The following is a 19,685-nucleotide window of genomic DNA, read 5'->3' as shown; positions in this document are numbered from 1 at the left end:
AGCCTATCGCCCATAACATTCCCTCTGTCCCTCTGTCGGTTTTTACGACATGCCCGGGAAGACAAGCAGCTGAACGTGTTCTATGTTTTTTATTTGCTCCCAGAACAGCATAGAAGACGAAAAAACTAAACAAAACGTCACAATAGCTAAGTTATAACAAATAACAAGAAATCAATCTCTTATTAGTTCGTGGTGGCATCTTGGCAATGGTCCAGTAACGTAGTTGTTTTCCCCATTTTTTCGGCCAAGTACTTAGGTAACTACTTGGTATTAAATTCATTCCATTTGTCCGGCAATAAATCTGTAACACCTTATAAGTTACGTCAAAAAAAGTTTGAGTTTATGTAAAACCTGTACACCTTAACTGAAATTAATATTCTCAGTGACAGATGCTTGACTTAACAAAAGAGTTGAATTCTTTCACATATAGTCACACTGTTTTTTTTTTAATATACCACCATCTATTGGGGCGAACTCTAACCAAATCAAATGTAAAGTCTGGTAGATGTCAGTGCATAGAAAAATGAAAGTTCAATATTTCAATAAATAGATGGCGTTTTACGCTTAACTGAAATGCCCTTCGCGCCTTAGCAATTTAGGTATACCAATAAACAGGGCTTAGAATTTCAACTATGACTGACTGGCGTGATTTACTAAACCGGCGTCGGTAGTGACCTACCCTCGCAGCACGGGTACCACCCACAGAGCCGGCAGGTAACGGAAACAACGCTACAGTTCATCCCAATACTAAGAGCTACATCACTCAAGCTCGAAATCCCAATGCGGGCAGATCTAGAACTTGAAGCTATAGTTGATTTTAGACTCCTAAGATGGGTAAGATGCACCGTAACACTAAGGAATTATTCAAAATATTCGAAAGAAAACATCAAGTTTGAAATACACGATTTATTAAGGAAAAATGGAACGTTTTTAAAACTCAACTAAATGAAACAACAACATCAGAATAAAAGTGTGCGTCAAGCTAGCGGCCTCAAAAAAAAAATGGGCACGAAAAAATAATTTGACCACACCAAAAAATAGTACTCTTATTGAAAAAAATAGTACCTGTTGTAAAAAAATTAGTACCATCACGGTTCTGGATTTATAGCCATGTTATATTGCACTTGCTAGCTTGACGGTGAGCGAAATTTGGCGAGAGTTAACGACAAGGTCTTTCGCTTTGATTTAAACGCCAAAAAATAGTACCGAAATAGTACTCAACCCCTGCAAAATACCGAAAGTAGTACTTCAACGGTTCCAAAGTTATAAAGGCAGTTCTTTGATCCCGCTAGCTTGACGTTTTGAAAATACCTATTATCTGGGGAACGCTTGCATACTTCAGTATGTAACTAATGTCAATAAACTCGTATGAAATAGTACTCCCTACCATCATAATTTTGATCCGATTCTCTTTGTAGAAATGTTAAAAAATCATCATAACCTATGCCATACATTTGTTGTTGATACAGTCACGTAGACAATTACATAACCTCACAATTTATTCGTAAGTATTGCCATTTTGGAGGTCTACCCTACCATTTCTTTGCACTTCAGTGCTGCTATTACAAAAAATTCCTATTGCATACACCCATATGCACTAATTTTAATAGAAAATGGCTGCATGGGTCTAGTTCTTATCGAAAACAATGTGTGATTTTAATACATCATAATACATTTTTAATCTGCTGTTTTATTTTATAATTTATACCTTCATGTTGAATTTGTTACGGATCGAAGTGTTTGTTAATAAACAATTTGCAGTATTTGTAGAATAACTCAGAGTTTCAACAATGATATTACTTTCATCTAACAACCCTGGCACTTCACCAATTTTTACCCAAAAATGGGGAAAAATACTGAAATCTGACAACATTCTTGACCATGTGTAATAATTTTGTTCGCGACTGTACTTGTCTTGATAAATGTATGACATAGGTTATAATAACTTTTTGACATATTTCTACAAAGAGAATCAGGTCCAAATTATGATGGTAGGGAGTACTATTTCATACGAGTTTATTGACATTAGTTACAAACTGAAGTATGCAAGCATTCCCCAGATAATAGGTATTTTCAAAACGTCAAGCTAGCGGGATCAAAGAACTACCTTTATAACTTTGGAACCGTTGAAGTACTACTTTCGGTATTTTGCAGGGGGTGAGTACTATTTCGATACTATTTTTTGGCGTTTAAATCAAAGCGAAAGACCTTGTCGTTAACTCTCGCCAAATTTCGCTCACCGTCAAGCTAGCAAGTGCAATAAAACATGGCTATAAATCCAGAACCGTGATGGTACTATTTTTTTTACAACAGGTACTATTTTTTTCAATAAGAGTACTATTTTTTGGTATGGTCAAATTATTTTTTCGTGCCCATTTTTTTTTTGAGGCCGCTAGCTTGACGCACACGAATAAAATACTCCTAAATAAAATCTTTGGTCGTAAACTCGTAGTTCATCTTTGGTTTATGGTAAATTCAAGCGACTAGGAATGTATGTAAATACTTTTAAATTAGAAAATTATATTAAATGACTGATTACACATAAAAGAAAATAACAGACAATATTATTGTCGAAGATGTCAGGACAGTTGTACGCTCAATACAATAAGTCGTTCATTACTTTACCATTACACATTATCATTTATAGAAAATAAAATATATTATATTTATCCTAAAATTTTAATTCAATACAAACGCGAGACATCAATGTAAAAAAGAAGTCCTAATTCAAAATATAATAAAGAAATAAAATACAGATCTTTATGACTAGTACAATTACGAACTTAAGTACGCAAGAAATAAAATATATCTAGCCAGTTTCATTGCAGGGCATGTTTCTTTACCGAACTAACTAACTAGGCTGGCGGATACACAAGTTTATATATTACGATTCTTATATAAATAAAATACTTTATAGTTCTTACACGGTACACCCTGGCACATAACGGATACAATAATAGTGATATCAATTCTACACGACCAATGATATGGATATTGAATCGGTTTTAATGGACGATCGTCAATGGCGCCGATTTTGTCACACAAAACTTAATATTGTTCTTTTTTCTATATTCTGGCTTTCGCGATTGATCTTGGTAACAATGATCGATGGTAGACAATGATCTTGGTATTCAGAAATCTTTGTCTTTGTACTATAGTAACATTATTACTATTTATTACACATCAATGATCGTTAGCCGACTCCATAATTGGCTCTATCTCTTTCTTGTACTTATTTTAAGCAAAGGACAGCACTATTCTTAAAATGGTCACACTAAATTAAAATTAAGTTTTGTTCGCCTGAATCAGCTTGGCAGAGTTTGATCGAATACTAAGAGTAACCTCAGATGGACTTAATTTTATTCTCTTTCTTTAAGAGCTGCGCTCTTGTCGGTGGAGTAATCGCCATTCCTTTCTTCTTCCCGCCAAATCCTTCACCTCCTGATACGACACGACCTGCACCTTTCTCTAATTTGTTTCATAAATGTTCTCCTAAGGCTACCCCTTCCTCTCTTTCCTTTTTCTTTCTATGATGTTTTTTTATAAACGAATCGTGTCGTATCAGGTAGACAATCATATTATTTTCATTTTATTACTTAATAATTGATTTATTTAAGATTCAGTTACTAGGATGTAGTCTCACGAATTAATAGCCCTATGTGTCGAGCAATGTCCATTAGAACCTGCAAAACTAACGATCAATGCAATCATCGATCGTGTAAACGTGATAGCACGGATACGTAACAAAACACACAACAGTCAAATATAGGTCATGGATATATAGATATAAACGTTTACACTATTATATTTATACCCTTACGTCGTTTAGAGGTCATAGTCTCTATATCTATGATAACTGACAATAACAATACAATGGTGCATAAGAAACTATAAGGAATAATTATATCTTTGTCAGTGAGCATATTTTATAGTAATTAGGCTTTCTATGTATGCTAAATATAACAAAATGGAATGCTTATTTGAAAGTTGTTTACTTTAAGCAGCATGGCTCTGATTGGTGGTGGCACCAGGAATGTTGTCAGGGTTGGCCAGTGGATCTAATTCGGCAAACAGCTTGAACCAGGCTGCCTTGTCTTCTCTTTTAGGAGCTCCTACAGGCTTTGACTCTGGTCTGGGAGATTTGGGAGATGACGAAGCATCAGGAGCTGGCGCCAATGTTTCATTAAAGAGACTCGTAACATTTAGATCCTGAAACACAAATTTAAGACTTAGGATTACGTCATCAAAGCAATTCATCTAAAAAGAAAATTACAATTTGACATTTACGCATATTAAAGTAAGTGCGCAATGGCCCCGATTCCTGCAGACACAACTTAATTTTATTTTAAGTTATAAAATTTATGGAAAACACCTCAATTTTCGTATAATTGGGGCCACTGTCAACAACTGTCAAATAACAATATTGCTTTTCTAAGTAAATTGTTTCAATACAGACTTTGTAATTCTCGCAATCTTATTTATTAATTATCAGACAGAAGTGATTGCACAAAAGTTAGTTGCTTCAGTAAGTGGCATAAATGGAATTAGATGACACATTACCAGTGTACATTAAATAAAAAAAGGATCAAAACAGAACATACCTGTAACAGTTGAGAAGGCATAAAAGACCCGAAGTTGGACGGCATATTGCCGCAGTCTAAGCGTAGCCCGGCTAAATCCGAACTGATGCCTGCACCATTACTGGCTCCTTCAGTATCAAATAGACTTGTGTCTATCAGATTAACAGATGATGTGGGTTCTGACGTATCTTTATTTTCACTGGACGGTGGGTTCTCTTTGTTTTGCAATGGTTCTGTTGTATTTGGCTTTTGACTGTTGACTGGTTTGTCGTCTTTATATTCATCCTGTATAGATAATGAGATATTAAATTAATAGGTAAGTACTATAGGTAAATAGGACAGCCCAATATGTAACATTTATATTTTATTTTTTATTAGTTATTGTGGAGAGTAAATTAGTAGAGAACCTTTTAGCCTCTAGTGAAGAAGTAAGTAATCATTTGTCAATTATAAAACCTTCAGAAATAATTAGTAATTATTAGCTATTAAGATAAAGATTATGTATGTTTGAATGTGGAGGAAGCATCAGAAGTATGTCAGGATTATAGCAAAATGGAATTCCATAGTCTGCTTACTTCAGTGGAAATAGGCGAAGTTTATGTATGTGGAGGAACATACTACTTTAAGAAACATACATCCATAATATCACGCCTATTTTCCGTTGGGTTAGGCAAAGACCATGGAATTTCACTTAATACAATACTGCCTGACACACCACTTTCAATTCAAGAAATTACTTTAACAAATTATTTTAAGTTAAGAAGACAAAATATTAAATGAAATAAGTACCTGGAAAAACAACATTTGGTCCTTGTCTTGTGGCACAATCTCTTCTTTCTTCCCTTCAGCTTCTCCCTCTCCTAAGTTTTGAGAAAGCTCTTTCAGGATACAAAATTCGTATTGTGGTGCAGTGTTCATAGAATCAGCTGTTGATATCAATGTTTGAACTACTCTCGATGCAAAGTTTAGGAAGGAACTCTGGTAGTTTGTCAGGACATGGGAGAACATGTTACATCTCGCCGCTGCTAACAGGTCAATCTGGAAACATTTTTTTTTATTACATAGGGTCTGTTCATATCAAACGGAAAATGCGTCGAGCGTAATCATCTGTCGCAGTAACATATCATCGGTTAAGCATGAAAGGTTGAAAGGCTGATCGCTTGTCACCATAAGGTTCATCATATCCATCGTATTAGGACTTCATTTCAACAGTGGTTGCATGTTGTCTTTTGACTACTGGCTCTGCCTACTCTATTACGGATTTTGGGCGTGAGTTTATATTTATATGCAAAATAAACTGCACAAATACAAAAATTCATGCCTATTTCCCGTTACCTCTATGGATGCTAGTTCTATATAAACAACTTGAGTGTTAATAAGAGTCAATGATCTACAAAATAAATTCAGACATATTTAAAGAGCACTGGATAAATACCTACTACCTATCTCTTCACTATTTTAATTTCAACTTGAACTTTATGGTTTTATGGCAACTGGTCGTCATATCGAAGAGACAATCATTACTGCCAATGTTATTTTAATTTTATCCTAAACATACTAGAGGAGGAACACTGTCACCTCTTTAGAATTTCAAGGCTACCTACATTCAAATCAGATCTCATAAATGCTTAACCACTACACAATTAACAAGACTCATAAACTGAATAGTAAGAGATAAATTCATAGATTATATAAAACCAAGGTATATGTTATTTTGTCTAACAGTAAAATAACATTGTACCTTTTGTAACACATCTAATGTGAGCTTATCAAACAGTTTTTTGCTCTCGCGCACTTGTCGCTGTGCCTTCCGGAAGCTGTCGAGACCACGTCCTGTGTCGGGATCTAGCTCAGTACTCGCAGACTTCATCCAACTCAGCGCCGCGCGATACTCAATACGAGCCTTCTCCATGGAAGACACAGTAGACCGCATATCGCTCACTGCCCGACATCTAAACGTTTCTACTTCGTGGTAAAGCCTCAATAAAGGCCCTCTCACCGACAATCGTTGCTGACCACAATAAGAAATAGCTTTGCCAGCTGATACCATATGTTTTCCTGACGCGTCAGCATTCTTCCCCGCATCGCGTAAAAACTTCCCTAAACTGTTCTCCTCCTGGGCCAAGATACACAGGCGTTCTTGATACTGATCTAAAACTCTCTGTAACTGCAAACAACTGTCCGATATTGATCGAAATAACTCCAATTTCGCGTCGAGTTCGGCATCCGAGGCAACTATACATTCATCTTCTTTAGTTCCTAGTTTTTTCAAAACAGTCTTTTTGGTTACCCAGTACTGATGTCGCATCATATTTATACACTAAATATATACTTCAAAATCACTGTTATTAACAATATTATAATATTTTTACGTGAAAAAGGAATTCAGATGATAAGCTGATAACTTTGATTGACATTTTATGTTATGAACAGAGTGTTGCTGTAATAAATAATTTTGCTTACAAGAAAGGAAACGTTTTCATAGTGTAGGAAAAGTTTTAATAAGCATGCACCTAAGTCTAAATTTTATTTGAAACAAGTGCATGGTTATAAGCTAAAAAAAATTTTTGAAGGCGAAGATTTGGAATACGTTTATTTTACGTAAAAATCTTTAGCGCCTTCAAAATTTTAACGTTGGCGTATAATCCGACAGAATAGTGTAGACAGTCGACATCACACGGGTTGAATACCAGCGAGATGCCTATTTGTTTCGTCCGGGTTGTTATTTCATTCGAAATTCGAACCAAATATTTTTCATATGAACGAAAAATATTTTTTTGACTATCGGCAAATTTTATTTTTACCTTGGCAACATTTTTAACCAAACAAACCACAAACTAAAGAAGACTTAACATTATTATTATTACCTCCTAAAATATTGGTTTGAAAATGAAAAAAATAATTTACCTCTTTAAATTATTTTTTGTACATTATTATAAATAATAAGTGTCCCACAAGTTTTAATTATTTTCAAATACGATTGTTATTTTTTTTTTCCTGCATTTTTATCTATGGTATGATATTTACAACCGGAATGTGGAATGGCCGCCGCGTTTCGCATTTCGTGCAAAAGTATTGTGTTATCAAATCGATTATATGATAATATTATGCACAATTTCGCCAGATGAGAGTGAATTATTAGCACGAACTGATGGACGCCGTTACGATGTATTGTGCTACTGATAAAACAATACCTGGAGTGTCGTCGTCTCAGTCTTCGAAGAATGTCAAAGATGGTAAGTTTTTGGCTGTCATAATATCATTATTATTTTTTTCTACTCCTCTACTTTAATCTGGCATTTAAATAACCAAAAAGTCTAATATAAGTACATACATAATTAAACTCTTTGAAAAAGTGTACGCTCTATGGCCTATAAAAGCATTGTTTACAAAGTGTAACTGTACTATAATGTCGCCAAAAAAGCATTGTTGTTGTTTTTTTTTTTTTTTGACCTGGAAACTGGCACCTTTACTTTGTTTGGTGCCATAGATATACTATAAAAAAAAAGTATACATTTGCCGCCATTTTCCCGCGCGGTGGAAAATAAATTGGAAAATTTTTGTTTCATTTAAAATTACGTCGTCGTAGAAAAAGTATTGTATGCAACGTTGTATAACTAGGTCAAAAAATGCTCGTGGCGTCTCTTATTGCGATGTTCGCCAAGGCTCACATCGCAACTCACGCCACTCGCATTTTTTGACCCTTCTTATACAACTGTTGCATAAAATACTATTATACACATTTTGTGGTTATGTTATCTGATCGTTTATCTTGTCTCCAACGAGCCTAGAGCTAACGTTGTCTTTCTTGTAGGAGTTACTGCGGTGTGAATAAAATGCCTTTGTGTCAAAAGTTTTTAAGCACTTTCCAAGTCCATAAAATCTCGTAATTACTTGAAAAACTTTATCTTGTCTATAAATATCTTTAAGTTACTGTCAACCACTGTTTTAGGGCGTGTAGAAAAGTTATAATCTTATTAATTATGTGACAGGTTCATGTGTTTATATTCACACAACACTTGTTTTGAGGCTAATATTTCATACTACCAAAGCCATTTTATGAACAAGTTAGTCAGAATGGATGAACATTCTCTTATAAAGCCGACTCACTGACTATTTAGGCCATCAACTGCTATGTTTACTACTGAAAAATAATAATATCTGTTTGCATTGTATAAATTAATAATGATATTAAATTCAAGGAAAATGTGTGTACACAGTGTTTTAGAAATGTGGTAAGAATTATGATAAAAAGCATGTAGGTATGTAGTCATACTTTCTCCATTTGGCACTGAAATCAGAAATAGCTGTTCATTCATTTGGGTATTTATAATTAGTTAGTACAATGCAGTTTCTCACTGCATACCTACCATACCTCTTAATCTTAATATTATAATAACCTACATTATCATTTTAGGAAGTAACGTTTTTATAGTTTCATCATTGTTCTTGACTTTATTTGTGACATATCTAATTCCTATTATTTTTTAGTACATCATCATCATAATAGGTAACTCAATAGATACATAAAAATGCTGGCTATTTTCTTTTGTTTTCTTATCTTTACAGTGTTTCTTTCATGTGAATAGTATTGTATTTCACATAGAAATAATTTTGTGTCATGATTGGAAAGTAGAACTTTTAAAATCAATATTTTATTACCGTTCATTGATAAGTAATGTTGGTGATGAAATTTTGAGATAATGGATATTGGAGAAAAAACAACTGAAAGGAGTAATATTGTCCGTATCTGATATGGCACATATACGGACAAGTGAAATTTACTATGATTTTATTCCATTACTTTTGAGTGACCCATTGTTCTACATTCTACAACACTGTAAAAAACAGGTAATATGAATTCAATTATGAATTAAAATATTTATGTGTGCTTCAATTCATTCAAATGACTAAACATTCATTGTTAAAAGACTAGCTAAAAAGTTACTCTACTTATTATATACAAAGTATAATATTTTAAAGCGCCAGTAGATGTGATTATGTGTTATACATAAAGAGTTTTACAAAAAGGCTCTCCTGCCTGTCATTCTGTTTAATGTTATGCTATAAAAGGTCAAAATCTTTTCAAAAATAATTCAAAATATTTTTCATATCTACATTTGTATCTATTATATAATTTCACCACCACCTCACCCACTTAGATCACTTTTCACTACCACTTTTCACCTCTGTCTACCCTTTTGGGGATACAGGAGTGATGCTATGTTATGTTGTTGTTGTATGAATTCATGCCTATGCCATTATTGGAATAGACAGAATAACAAGTTGACAGACTACTTTATTTCAACCACTTTATACATTTCAGTATCTATGAATAATAAATAATAATGTGTACAGGTATAAAGTATAACATATAGTTGGCAGGTTGTATGCCCATCGCCTATAATACGTGAAGACATATTAGAGACTATGCGACGTGATTCTCTAGTTGATAATCATATGTAATTCAAATCCATGCCTGAAAAGTTCCCGTCGATAATGAATAAGCAATCTATTGATGTTTCTTCATTCATGTACGTCGCTAATGCGTCGAATAACGTACCTATAACTCTAAAGTATTTCAATGTCAATTTATTGTCATGTAAACTACTGTTTATGTTAGTATAATGACGATAAGACAAATATGTTTTATATAACAATAACTGGGATGGAAGTCGAGGTAGTTTTGTAGAATAGGATTGCTGCTAGTCTTAATACGCAGTTTGAAGAATAAATGTAAAGATTATCTCGATCCAACATGGATTGGACCTATTGTTGTATTGTGTACTATGTACGTATTTTTAGCCTTCTCTTTGTATGGTATTTTCCATAATAACAATGCTGAACTTCTGTCGATACTAGCGGGTAGATAACTTCCCAGGCGAACACCCACAGATTTACGGCTTGCAAACTTCTAGCGATAGATCAAAAATAGAAAATGCGCTGTCTCCGCGGTTACATTCAAAGCTTCGGTGTGGCGAACCACATCTAATGTGGCGCGAAGTCTGCGAAGTTGCGAAGAAAGCAGAGCAGACATAACAATAGATGGTAGTACGACCGAGTTACCGCAGTGACTCGCGGTATTATTAGGCAGATCGCATAAAAGTTCAGTAAGCATTCGCTGGGTCAAGGTTGCCGTTGGAGTCGCGTCTCGCGTGTCTTTGCCGTGTTATCGACCGTCTTGCATAATATAGGTAACACATTCCCGAACAGATATTCGAGCGAGGAGCCCTTTAGCATAGCATTAGCATGTATACGATGCGGGGAGCTGATTCCCAGGTCACGAGATCCCATGCGACACATTCGTTGGATATGCGGGCGTGTTGTTGTTTGGACTTGGTGTCTGTAACAAGTAGGTAGATCACGCTAGATTTGATGTACGTACTCTGTTTTTTGGCAATAGAGGTGCTTAACTGCTGTATTGCGAATTGCGCAGTATCATGAGAGGTCTAGCTGGCTTTTGACCAGCAGTGAGACTTATATTGCCAACTAGCTCGCGTGAAAACCTACTATTAAAACTATAGAAGTTTCAAACAAACTTTTAACCCCTTAGGGGTTGAATTTCGCAAAATCCCGTCTCAGTGAGCATCTACATCCTAAGAACCCCTATGTTAAATTTGAGACTCCTAGCACTTTTAGTTTCTGAGACTGTGATGAGTGTATAGATTTAATATTATGTAACATAACATAACATAAATACTTTATTGCACACACAGGAAAAAACAAAATACAAAACAAAGAGAAATAGAATTAGTACAATAGGCGGCCTTATTGCTAAGTAGCAATCTCAATCAATAGTAAATCAATCAAAAAAAAAACAATCTAGTAGTATGTATTTAGAATTTAGATACAATGTACATTATAAATGGTGTATTATGTCCTGTCTAATGTAATAAGCCAATTAAGGGCTGATAAATCTGTCACTATACAAACGTCTTGTGTCCCTGCCATGCTACCCCGTTAAGGAATACGGGCGTGATTTATGTGTTCCGAACACGCTTACCGCATGAATAGTTAATAATATTGCCTATTAAGAGTTAATTTCCAAGTGTAAGCGTCCACTTGAAACTTGCCTTACAAACTTCTCGGCTGAACTCAAGTCGAAGGTCTAATGAAGTGGAATGAGGAATAATCAATGAAAATTAAAATCTCGTACTTGGTCCGCGACGTCGAAGAATATTTAGGAAGAAAGACATCGGTTTTCGCGGTAAGTACTATGTCACTGAAAAGTACTCTTTAAATTCACCTCTGGAAAGTACTACTACGTACAATGTTCTCCACAGGGCTTCGAATAGTTCCTAGTATTGATCTGTGCGTGTGTGTTTTGATTTTCATCGAAATCTTTCCGGCGGTTAGGCATACAAAGATGACAGACAGACGTAGTAACTTTCGCATTTATAATATTAGTATAGACTAGAATGGATAAGGATTATGTACGAGGTTTTACGAGTTATACTTAAGGCTCAATTTGGTTCATTCAGCATCCGATTCCTTCTGCTCAGCGAGTATTATATGGCTCTAGGGTTTACCGCAGTTTAAGTAAGAGTAGGCCCAAAGGCTTAGGGATTAGTGTTCCACAAGCCACATAAGAAAATGGAATGGGCTGCTGGAAGATTACCGATATATTTTCTGTATTATAGCTGTATTATATAGATAAAATACAGGTATAGGTGCAGCCATTGCAAGATGAACTAAGTACCCACACTTCACTGAAGTTTCTGTTAGACCAACGTGATAGGCGGCGACTTGGTGAGCCTTACCGCCGCCGTGTTAGTGAAAAGCAACCAACTGTGTTCTGTTTTAGCTAAAGTCGCAAATGTCAGAGGTCGAACAGTTCCGCGATAACAGCAGGAAGGAACTTTCGCAGACACAGATGGAAGTCGGGAAATACATATTTGCATTTGCAGGTGTCATATAATACTCTAGGTCATTATATTATTTATTTATTATTATTTATTTATTTATTTATTTACATTTCATATACTAGAATAGACATTGACCTCAGTTTCAATTATGATGGCCAATATTTTTCTGACCTAATTTTTTTGGATCGTACATCTTCATAATATATGTTTGTTATTTGTAGTCAATTCACACAAGTTGGAAAATATAATTAATAAGTATATTTTTGTGTAAAAAAATTGAATATTGTTCTCTAAGATGTTGCTAATATTATACAGAACATAACGATATAACGAGTTAGATCTGTCTAAGTACAGAAGCCAGTGTTGTGACGTTCATTAAAGTAGTGATGTACTTATCAGTCCGATCGATTCGATTCTATCTACCAAGCATAGACCTTAATTACGAGAAATAAAGAATAAATCAAAAGGCTTATACTTAAGGCTAAGCTCGAAGGTTGATGCCAGTAAAGACTAAATACAAATAAATCGATCGGGCCTTGAACGTAATAGTACATAATTTAGCACGTCATGACGTAGGTAGTCTTGCTTTATGTATGTCGTAGGCAATCGGCAATCGTCGAGTGAGGCATGTTAATATATGCCTGGGGACATTAGGCTGAAAGGCAACGTTTAACCAATTAAACGAGCTTTATGCAAACTTACTGTAGCTAACAGACAGATACAACTCACAGCTATCGTCCTTTCGGGATGGGTAGAGCCACACGCTAAAAGAATACAACTTAACAGTCAAACCTAATCATGCATTACTTAGGTATAAAACACTTGCTGTAGCAGCTGAAAGATCTTACGTACTCTTTACTCCCAATCAAGCTTACCTCTACTACACCCAGGACACTCTTATTCTTATCGTGTGCCGCCTAACGCGTGAGTGCGAGTGAGACACAGTCCTAAGCAGTAGCTTAGCTACTTACGGCCGTTTAAAACTAAAGTAAGACCCAAAGGGGGTGAAATCAGCGCCCGATATGAATTGGTGCGGGACGGAGAATTACCGTTCTATATGCAGTATTATTATTTAGGTATCCATAACAAAAAAAAATGTTAATTGATATGATTATTATCTGACTCTTCGACCAGCGGCGACACAAATAGCCTTAATCGTTGCACAAAGGCATTCTGTTTACTTTGTACTGTCTAATATGTTAAGTAGATTATGTAAAGCACTAAAGCTCTGGGTTTCATTATGCGTATTTCTCACTGTTTTACTCGCGCAAAAACATTTAAAATACTTTACTGTGCTTTTGTGCGGAGCAAGTTAGAGTACGCATCTCAAATATGGAATCCCAGATATCAGAAATATATTGATCGAATTGAATCGATACAAAAAAAGTTTATAAAGTTTTTATGCTTTAAATTAAAGAAACCATATTGTTCTTCATCCTATATTCGCATATGCAAGCAGCATCACCTCTTATCCCTTGAAGCGAGGCGTGAGATTGCGGATTTATCGTACTTGCTGAGTATAACCAATGGGACTGTTGACTGTCCGGAACTGTTAGGTAAGCTTTTGTTTAACGTTCCCACTAGATCACGAAGGGTTTATCCACCATTTTCACTACCATTAGCATCTAAAAACTATAGACAGGACAGTTTTCTATGGCGAGCAGGCAGAAACCTTAATAACATAATGAAAGATCTTGATATCGATATCTTCAACTGTAGTATACCATCAGTGAAGCGGAAATTGGCAAAAAGATATTAGTTGGTTGGGAGTATCATGCGTTGTAATTACGTGATCGCAGGCATTTTTCTGCTTGCAGATTTCTATCCCGGGCATTGTGGGCGACTGGTTGATTTTTTCGTGAAATGTGTTTGCTATGTTTGTATAGGCACCTAGTTTATTTTGCTATCTATTGTTGCTGTATGACCAACATAATACCGAAGTCTATCTGTGGAAACCTATAATTGGCTCTTTTGTGATTTATATTTATGTTTATACTATTTGATGTAGCTGTTGGTTTTCCTATAAATAAATAAATAAATAAAAGCATATATACTCGTACAATAAACTTCACATAATAATACTCAGGTACTTAAATTATGGACAGTTCGATAAAGCTAGGTATGTCGCTACATAAATGGGAATATCTAGAGATGATACGTGTCATGATCATAAACTTCATACCATATTACATTGGGGTAGACGACAATGTGGATGAAAAATGCCTATTTCTCCCATCAGGTGTCGCTACTGTTGAGGTTTTTCTTGCAGCTTCTTTTCCCCGGCTATACAGGTTGTGAGAAGCTGCAGTAGTTTTAGGCGGATGAGACGTTCGTTATGTAAAAATTGACGATTCAAAGTGTAAAGTATGTTACCTACTGAATAAAGATATTTTTGAATTTGAATTTGTTCTTAAATTTTGACAGTTCCCCATACTATTTGAGTAAACAAACATTGTTTTGGTTATATTTTTACACTATAACTCGGTGCGCAGCGTTTAGCTGCATGATCATAGTGTTACATTTATTCCCTAGAGACCGGAAATAAGTAACTTTAGAAAAACATATTTTCAATCAAAACTGCCTTTTTCGAACTTATTGACGGCTTTTCTTTTTCGTAACTAATCCTTCAGACTGGATACACTCCACGTTCCTTCAGTCGCGTAATGTACCTTTCGTAAAATGCGTTGCTCCACATTTTATATGTGACATTATGGAGAACTGTCAAAATTTTGAAACATTCAACAGTGCTGCCGTCTACATTTGAGTTTCTAGTTTTATTAGTCAACAATTACACGCATAATGGGCCATCTTAGAGTCTAAATGCGGAAAACAGAGCCCACTGACATAACATATCCTCATTGACTTATTCCTATACATACTGTACGCACATTTGACGTACCCTGTCAGCACTAGTTTTTTTAATTTGTTATTATATACTCATCTTTGATTCATAATTCCTTCTTCATAAATAATAATCTTCTATTCTTTTCTCTTGTGGGTTGTGAGGTCAATGATCGACCTCATTCCTCCTTGGTGTCAGGGTTGCTATTGCATCGCCAAAGGCCCCGTAAAAATATATTTTGATCATTTACAATGTTTAGCCATAAAACACCTCCACAACCCGCAGCGTGGCGGAGTATGCTCCTCCGGTTGATAGAGGGGAGGCATGTATTCGGCCAACCCAAGCTTGCCATTTCTGGCAACCTATAAATATTCTAACTAAGCTTAATAAAAAAACGTCCAACAGATGTCACTTGTTTTAAGTTTACATCGAAACAAAGAAATGAATAGCCCAATTTCTCGAACCAAAAGCTCTAAGTTCTATCAATTGTCTATAAAGATAACGAAAGGAAGGTATTTTATTACCTTTCCAGTCTTAATTACCTACTCCACTGTTTACTGTCTCAGACCTTGTTCGATCAATAAATGCCATGGTCGTATAGTAGATAATGCTTACCTATAAAATACACTCCTTGTCGTTCTCTATATTTCTACTACTTTATTTAAGTATTACATAAAGTATGCCCTACTTACATATTTTGCTTTTAATAAAGCAGAATTTATACCAATAATGAAGAAGAGAAATCTGTAATAATCTCTAAGGATTATCGTAGCTGGGTAAAGCAGAAAAAGTCGTTATTAGGGGCGAGAGGAATGGCGCGAAAAGCATCCAATTTAGCGCTAAATGCGGAGCTTGAGCCGATCAATGGAAGTCCTCGCCTTGCAGCGCTGAAGCGATAAATGATACAACGGTCTACCAACTCTACTAATCTCTTAAGCAGACCTAGACTGCCTTCGACTAAAGCTTTCATAGTACATACGTTCAAAGAGAAGTATTAATACAGCTCCATTTATTTTCTTTTAATATACTTCATGAGTCTTTTCTTTTCGCTAAACTTCAGCGTTTTCCGCTGAAAGCGCCATTCTTTCATTCATCCCCTTCAGTCTCCCGTTTAATTGTTTTTAAAAATAAGCTTTTTAGGTCGATTAATAATGTTTTAAGTATTGTTCCTTTCCTAGTTAACAAACCTGTAAAATGTATGCACTGATTCTCAGCTTAATGTTGGTAAATATCGGTTGTACTTAATTAAAATGTCGACATTAATTGCGAGTCGAGAGCATTTATAATTTTAATTTGATCGACAATAACGCTGAATGGGGGAGGCGGCAATTACAATTTGCCAGACGTGCATGCGGTAACGATTGTATTGATGCGTCGGGCACGGGAGAGGTGTATGGAAGGCTGGGTGTATGGCGGCCGGGTGCTGGGCGCCGCGGCTGACATAGTTCCGGGCGCCGGCGCGACGCGGCTGCAGCCAGCCCGGCCAGACGACACGCGACCGCGCTCCCGGACGCTCCTGTCCCTCTCGTCTCGGCGCTCCGTCTCACCTCTCGTAAACCACTACGAATTTTTCACTACACTTCCAAATACCGAACGTTGCTTTGGTCATTGTTCCGATACAATAGCTTGTGCGTAATCCTATTTCCAATGTTCGGAAGTTATTGAAGCGTTTGTAAACATTTCGATCGTCCGCGTAACGAGTGACGAAAGTTCTTGTTTGGACATTATTTGGAGACAGTCGGAATTGAAACTGTATCCTGGTTTAGGAAGTGCTGTGTACTTTTGGGCGGTGTTACATAAATTAAGTGGTTCTTGGTAATTGCTCTGTATTAGTTTATAAATAAATACTTTGGCTAGTGCCATATTTATAGCATAGTTTAAGAATAGTTCGAAGAAGTCGTCTGTAGTTTTAGTGTAAACGGACGTAAAAGCCGGCAAACTGTATTCCTTTGAGAGCTTCAAGGTTTACGAGTACGATGAAGATAGAATGTTCAATGGACATGATGACGACGGGTTTGGGACCGCCAAGAGAAGTGAGTCTGGTTTTGTCACTATCGCATGATTGTGTAGTTTTTATACATCATTGATAACTAGATATATGTTTACTTACAGTACAACAATATAGCACAGTTTCCGCGTATTCGTTTCACTTAGAAATCCTTTGTCTATGTAGATACACTTAATAAACTTATTTTATTTTCAGTATGATTTTATGTCAGTAGTTTACTTTACTCTTCACTATTCAATAGCCAGCAATTGTTATAAAGTAGCCTGCTTACAGCATCTGTTGAACAATTGGCCATGCTCGGTTTTTGTAAAAGTACAGAAAGCTGAAAACCATTTCGAGATAAATGAATTTGAAACAACTCCCTATATTTACTTTTTTTTATTTTTCAGTATTTTTGAAGATATTTTATTAAAATGATTGACCTTTATTTGACCTTTGTAACAAGATGTATAAAAATATGCCTTTGCCTGCTTACAAAAAGTTCATTTATGACAAGTGGTATTGATAGTTGACACAAGTTGTTGATGAGGTTATATTCAAATTATTCAACAAGCTATTCTGTTTCTGTCTGTATTCTTTATTGCGATGGCGACTAGAACAGCTAATTTCGAAAAAGCCGACTCTCGTAATTTACCGCGAGTGAACAACGTCATGATTTTAGAGTTTATGACCAACTCCAGCAACCACAATATTTCGGAGATCAGAGGAGCGAAAGCTCTTATGTATTGTAAGTGTTATAATTATACCTAGTTGCTCATAAAAATACATACATAATTGTGATTTATTGCTGTAATTTTTATATGTAATTTAAATATGTAATTAGGTACACATAAAGTAACGTTTCAACAAGTTTCATCTGAGTTTGGCGAGATGGACTGAATTGGACTGACAATCACTGACAGTTCAGTATTGAACTGACAGTATTGATATTGACGCTTTTTTTGTAGGCAAAGGCATTTTTTAATTCTTGCTTTAGTGACGTCACCAAGGGTGAAATTTTAAGTGTTTCTAAAAAATAGATAGGATTGATAAAACACAAAAATATCGAAATTGGTTCCTTAAAATGGACTATATTTTCAAAATAAATTATAAAACAAATACATAAAAAAATCGTAGCATGGCCAATTGATAAAGGCAGGCAGGCAATGCATCTTCATGCATCACGATTCATTTTCCAGAAACTAGAAGCGCGTCTGAAAGGCTCGTCGTGCCTTGGGTTTCGTCTCATGAAAGTTTAATGTTATTGGACTACAATCGATTGATTGACGTCTTGTGATGGCCGTGTATTGATGACACACTTGTATTTACTGTTACTTGCGTCGTTCCATTCTTTTGATGTGTTTTTCTTAGACACTTGTGACATTATTGTTATTGTGTCTGTCGAACGTCGATGTCTCTACCAATATTAGATGTTAAAATAAATAGATGTATTGGAACGGCAATTAAGATTACTTTGTAATCTTTATTGGATATTGGAATATTATGGTCTTGTTTAACTTCTGTACTGCTGATAATTACAGAATGTATTGCAAATCGGTCTAATCTTGGGAATAGTAATTAAAAGTTCTGGAATTTATTTTTTTCTGCGATCTTGTTTCTTGTGTTATATGAAAACATTTACCAACTTATTATAACATAAACAGCCTATATACGTGCTACTGCTGGGCACATGCCTCCCCTCAATCAACCGGAGGGTATATGGAGTATTCTCCTGCGGTTGATTTGCCAATGTTTTGCGAAAATATCATCTGCTTTATTTTGGGAAAAAAAGTCTATAATATTGCAAAATCAATGCCAATAAATGATTACATATATACAGTAGCACATTTATTTCTGTTATGTGGTTTACTTATGGGCAAGGGTTCTGTTTATCAATCATATTACGTTAATAAGCCCTTTTTTTTTGACGTGACTTATTGTAGATTTGCCGCAGATGGCATTAACTACTTGGCCGGACAAATGGGGAGCGCTGAAGGCTCTCACCCGGTACAACGTTTAAGACAACAGGCCTGAGGGTCCCAGTTGGGCGCGAACCTCGGCTCAGGGCGTCGTCTGAGAGGAAAAATATTTGAAAGAATTAATCGACCCTAGTGGGTCGATAGCGATAAGCACTGAATGAGGGAAATCGTCGACCACGCCGGCGGGGTCGGTATCGGGGACCTGAAGTGTTTGGTGTCGCGAGCTGATTGGCTGCCTCTATGGCTAGAGTAATCGGGTCGTCGGGATCGTATATTACGTCCTTCGGACGCCGATACTTTTCAGTACCGTCCCTAAGCGGAATGTACTAGGATTAATAAGTCCGTCTACGTTACCTTCTTTTATTATTTTGTTACTTGTTGTTATCTCGTTTGTGCCAACTGTATTGATGAATGGAACAAACAAAAAGTAAC

The 19,685-nt window shown here is 35.8% G+C and overlaps 3 protein-coding genes across 4 annotated transcripts in view; 1 reads left to right on the top strand and 2 right to left on the bottom strand.

Moving 5' to 3' along the window:
• Positions 1 to 891: 891 nt before the first annotated feature.
• The window catches only part of LOC126372549 (15-hydroxyprostaglandin dehydrogenase [NAD(+)]-like), a 349,480-nt gene continuing 330,686 nt past the window's right edge, over positions 892 to 19,685 (bottom strand). Inside the window, exon 7 of the transcript XR_007567169.1 lies at positions 892 to 1,065. The gene's annotated coding sequence lies outside the window, so the exon portion shown is untranslated. The remainder of the gene's footprint in view (positions 1,066 to 19,685) is intronic.
• Positions 2,409 to 6,990, bottom strand: LOC126372501 (islet cell autoantigen 1). Its single transcript, XM_050018299.1, has 4 exons — positions 6,322 to 6,990; positions 5,370 to 5,618; positions 4,602 to 4,865; positions 2,409 to 4,209 (listed from the first exon to the last, which is right to left on the bottom strand). The coding sequence occupies exons 1-4, from the start codon at positions 6,889 to 6,891 to the stop codon at positions 3,997 to 3,999; spliced, it is 1,296 nt and encodes a 431-aa protein (XP_049874256.1). The 5' UTR covers positions 6,892 to 6,990; the 3' UTR covers positions 2,409 to 3,996.
• LOC126372482 (cyclin-dependent kinase 14) overlaps positions 7,600 to 19,685 on the top strand; it is a 77,718-nt gene continuing 65,632 nt past the window's right edge. Inside the window, exon 1 of one of the 2 annotated variants that reach the window (XM_050018275.1) lies at positions 7,600 to 7,816. In XM_050018275.1, coding sequence (XP_049874232.1) covers positions 7,732 to 7,816 — 85 coding nt within the window. In that variant the 5' untranslated portion in view covers positions 7,600 to 7,731. Of the gene's footprint in view, positions 7,817 to 16,786; positions 17,321 to 19,685 lie in introns of those variants that run through there. The other variant, XM_050018277.1, reaches the window with a different exon arrangement.

The sequence above is a fragment of the Pectinophora gossypiella genome, chromosome 14 (assembly GCF_024362695.1).
Source record: "Pectinophora gossypiella chromosome 14, ilPecGoss1.1, whole genome shotgun sequence".
NCBI lineage: Eukaryota > Metazoa > Arthropoda > Insecta > Lepidoptera > Gelechiidae > Pectinophora > Pectinophora gossypiella.
The sequence above is the reverse complement of the archived record's forward strand: the minus strand, read 5'-3'. Positions and strand labels throughout refer to the sequence as shown.

What these genes read in the sequence shown, in the direction of transcription:
- LOC126372501 (XM_050018299.1), bottom strand. Translation starts at nt 6,891, where the DNA reads ATGATGCGACATCAGTACTGGGTAACCAAAAAGACTGTTTTGAAAAAA. An exon ending in CATTAGATGTGTTACAAAAG is followed by an intron (nt 5,619 to 6,321) that starts GTACAATGTTAT and finishes AAATGTTTCCAG; the next exon opens with ATTGACCTGTTAGCAGCGGC. An exon ending in TGCCTTCTCAACTGTTACAG is followed by an intron (nt 4,210 to 4,601) that starts GTATGTTCTGTT and finishes TTTGTGTTTCAG; the next exon opens with GATCTAAATGTTACGAGTCT.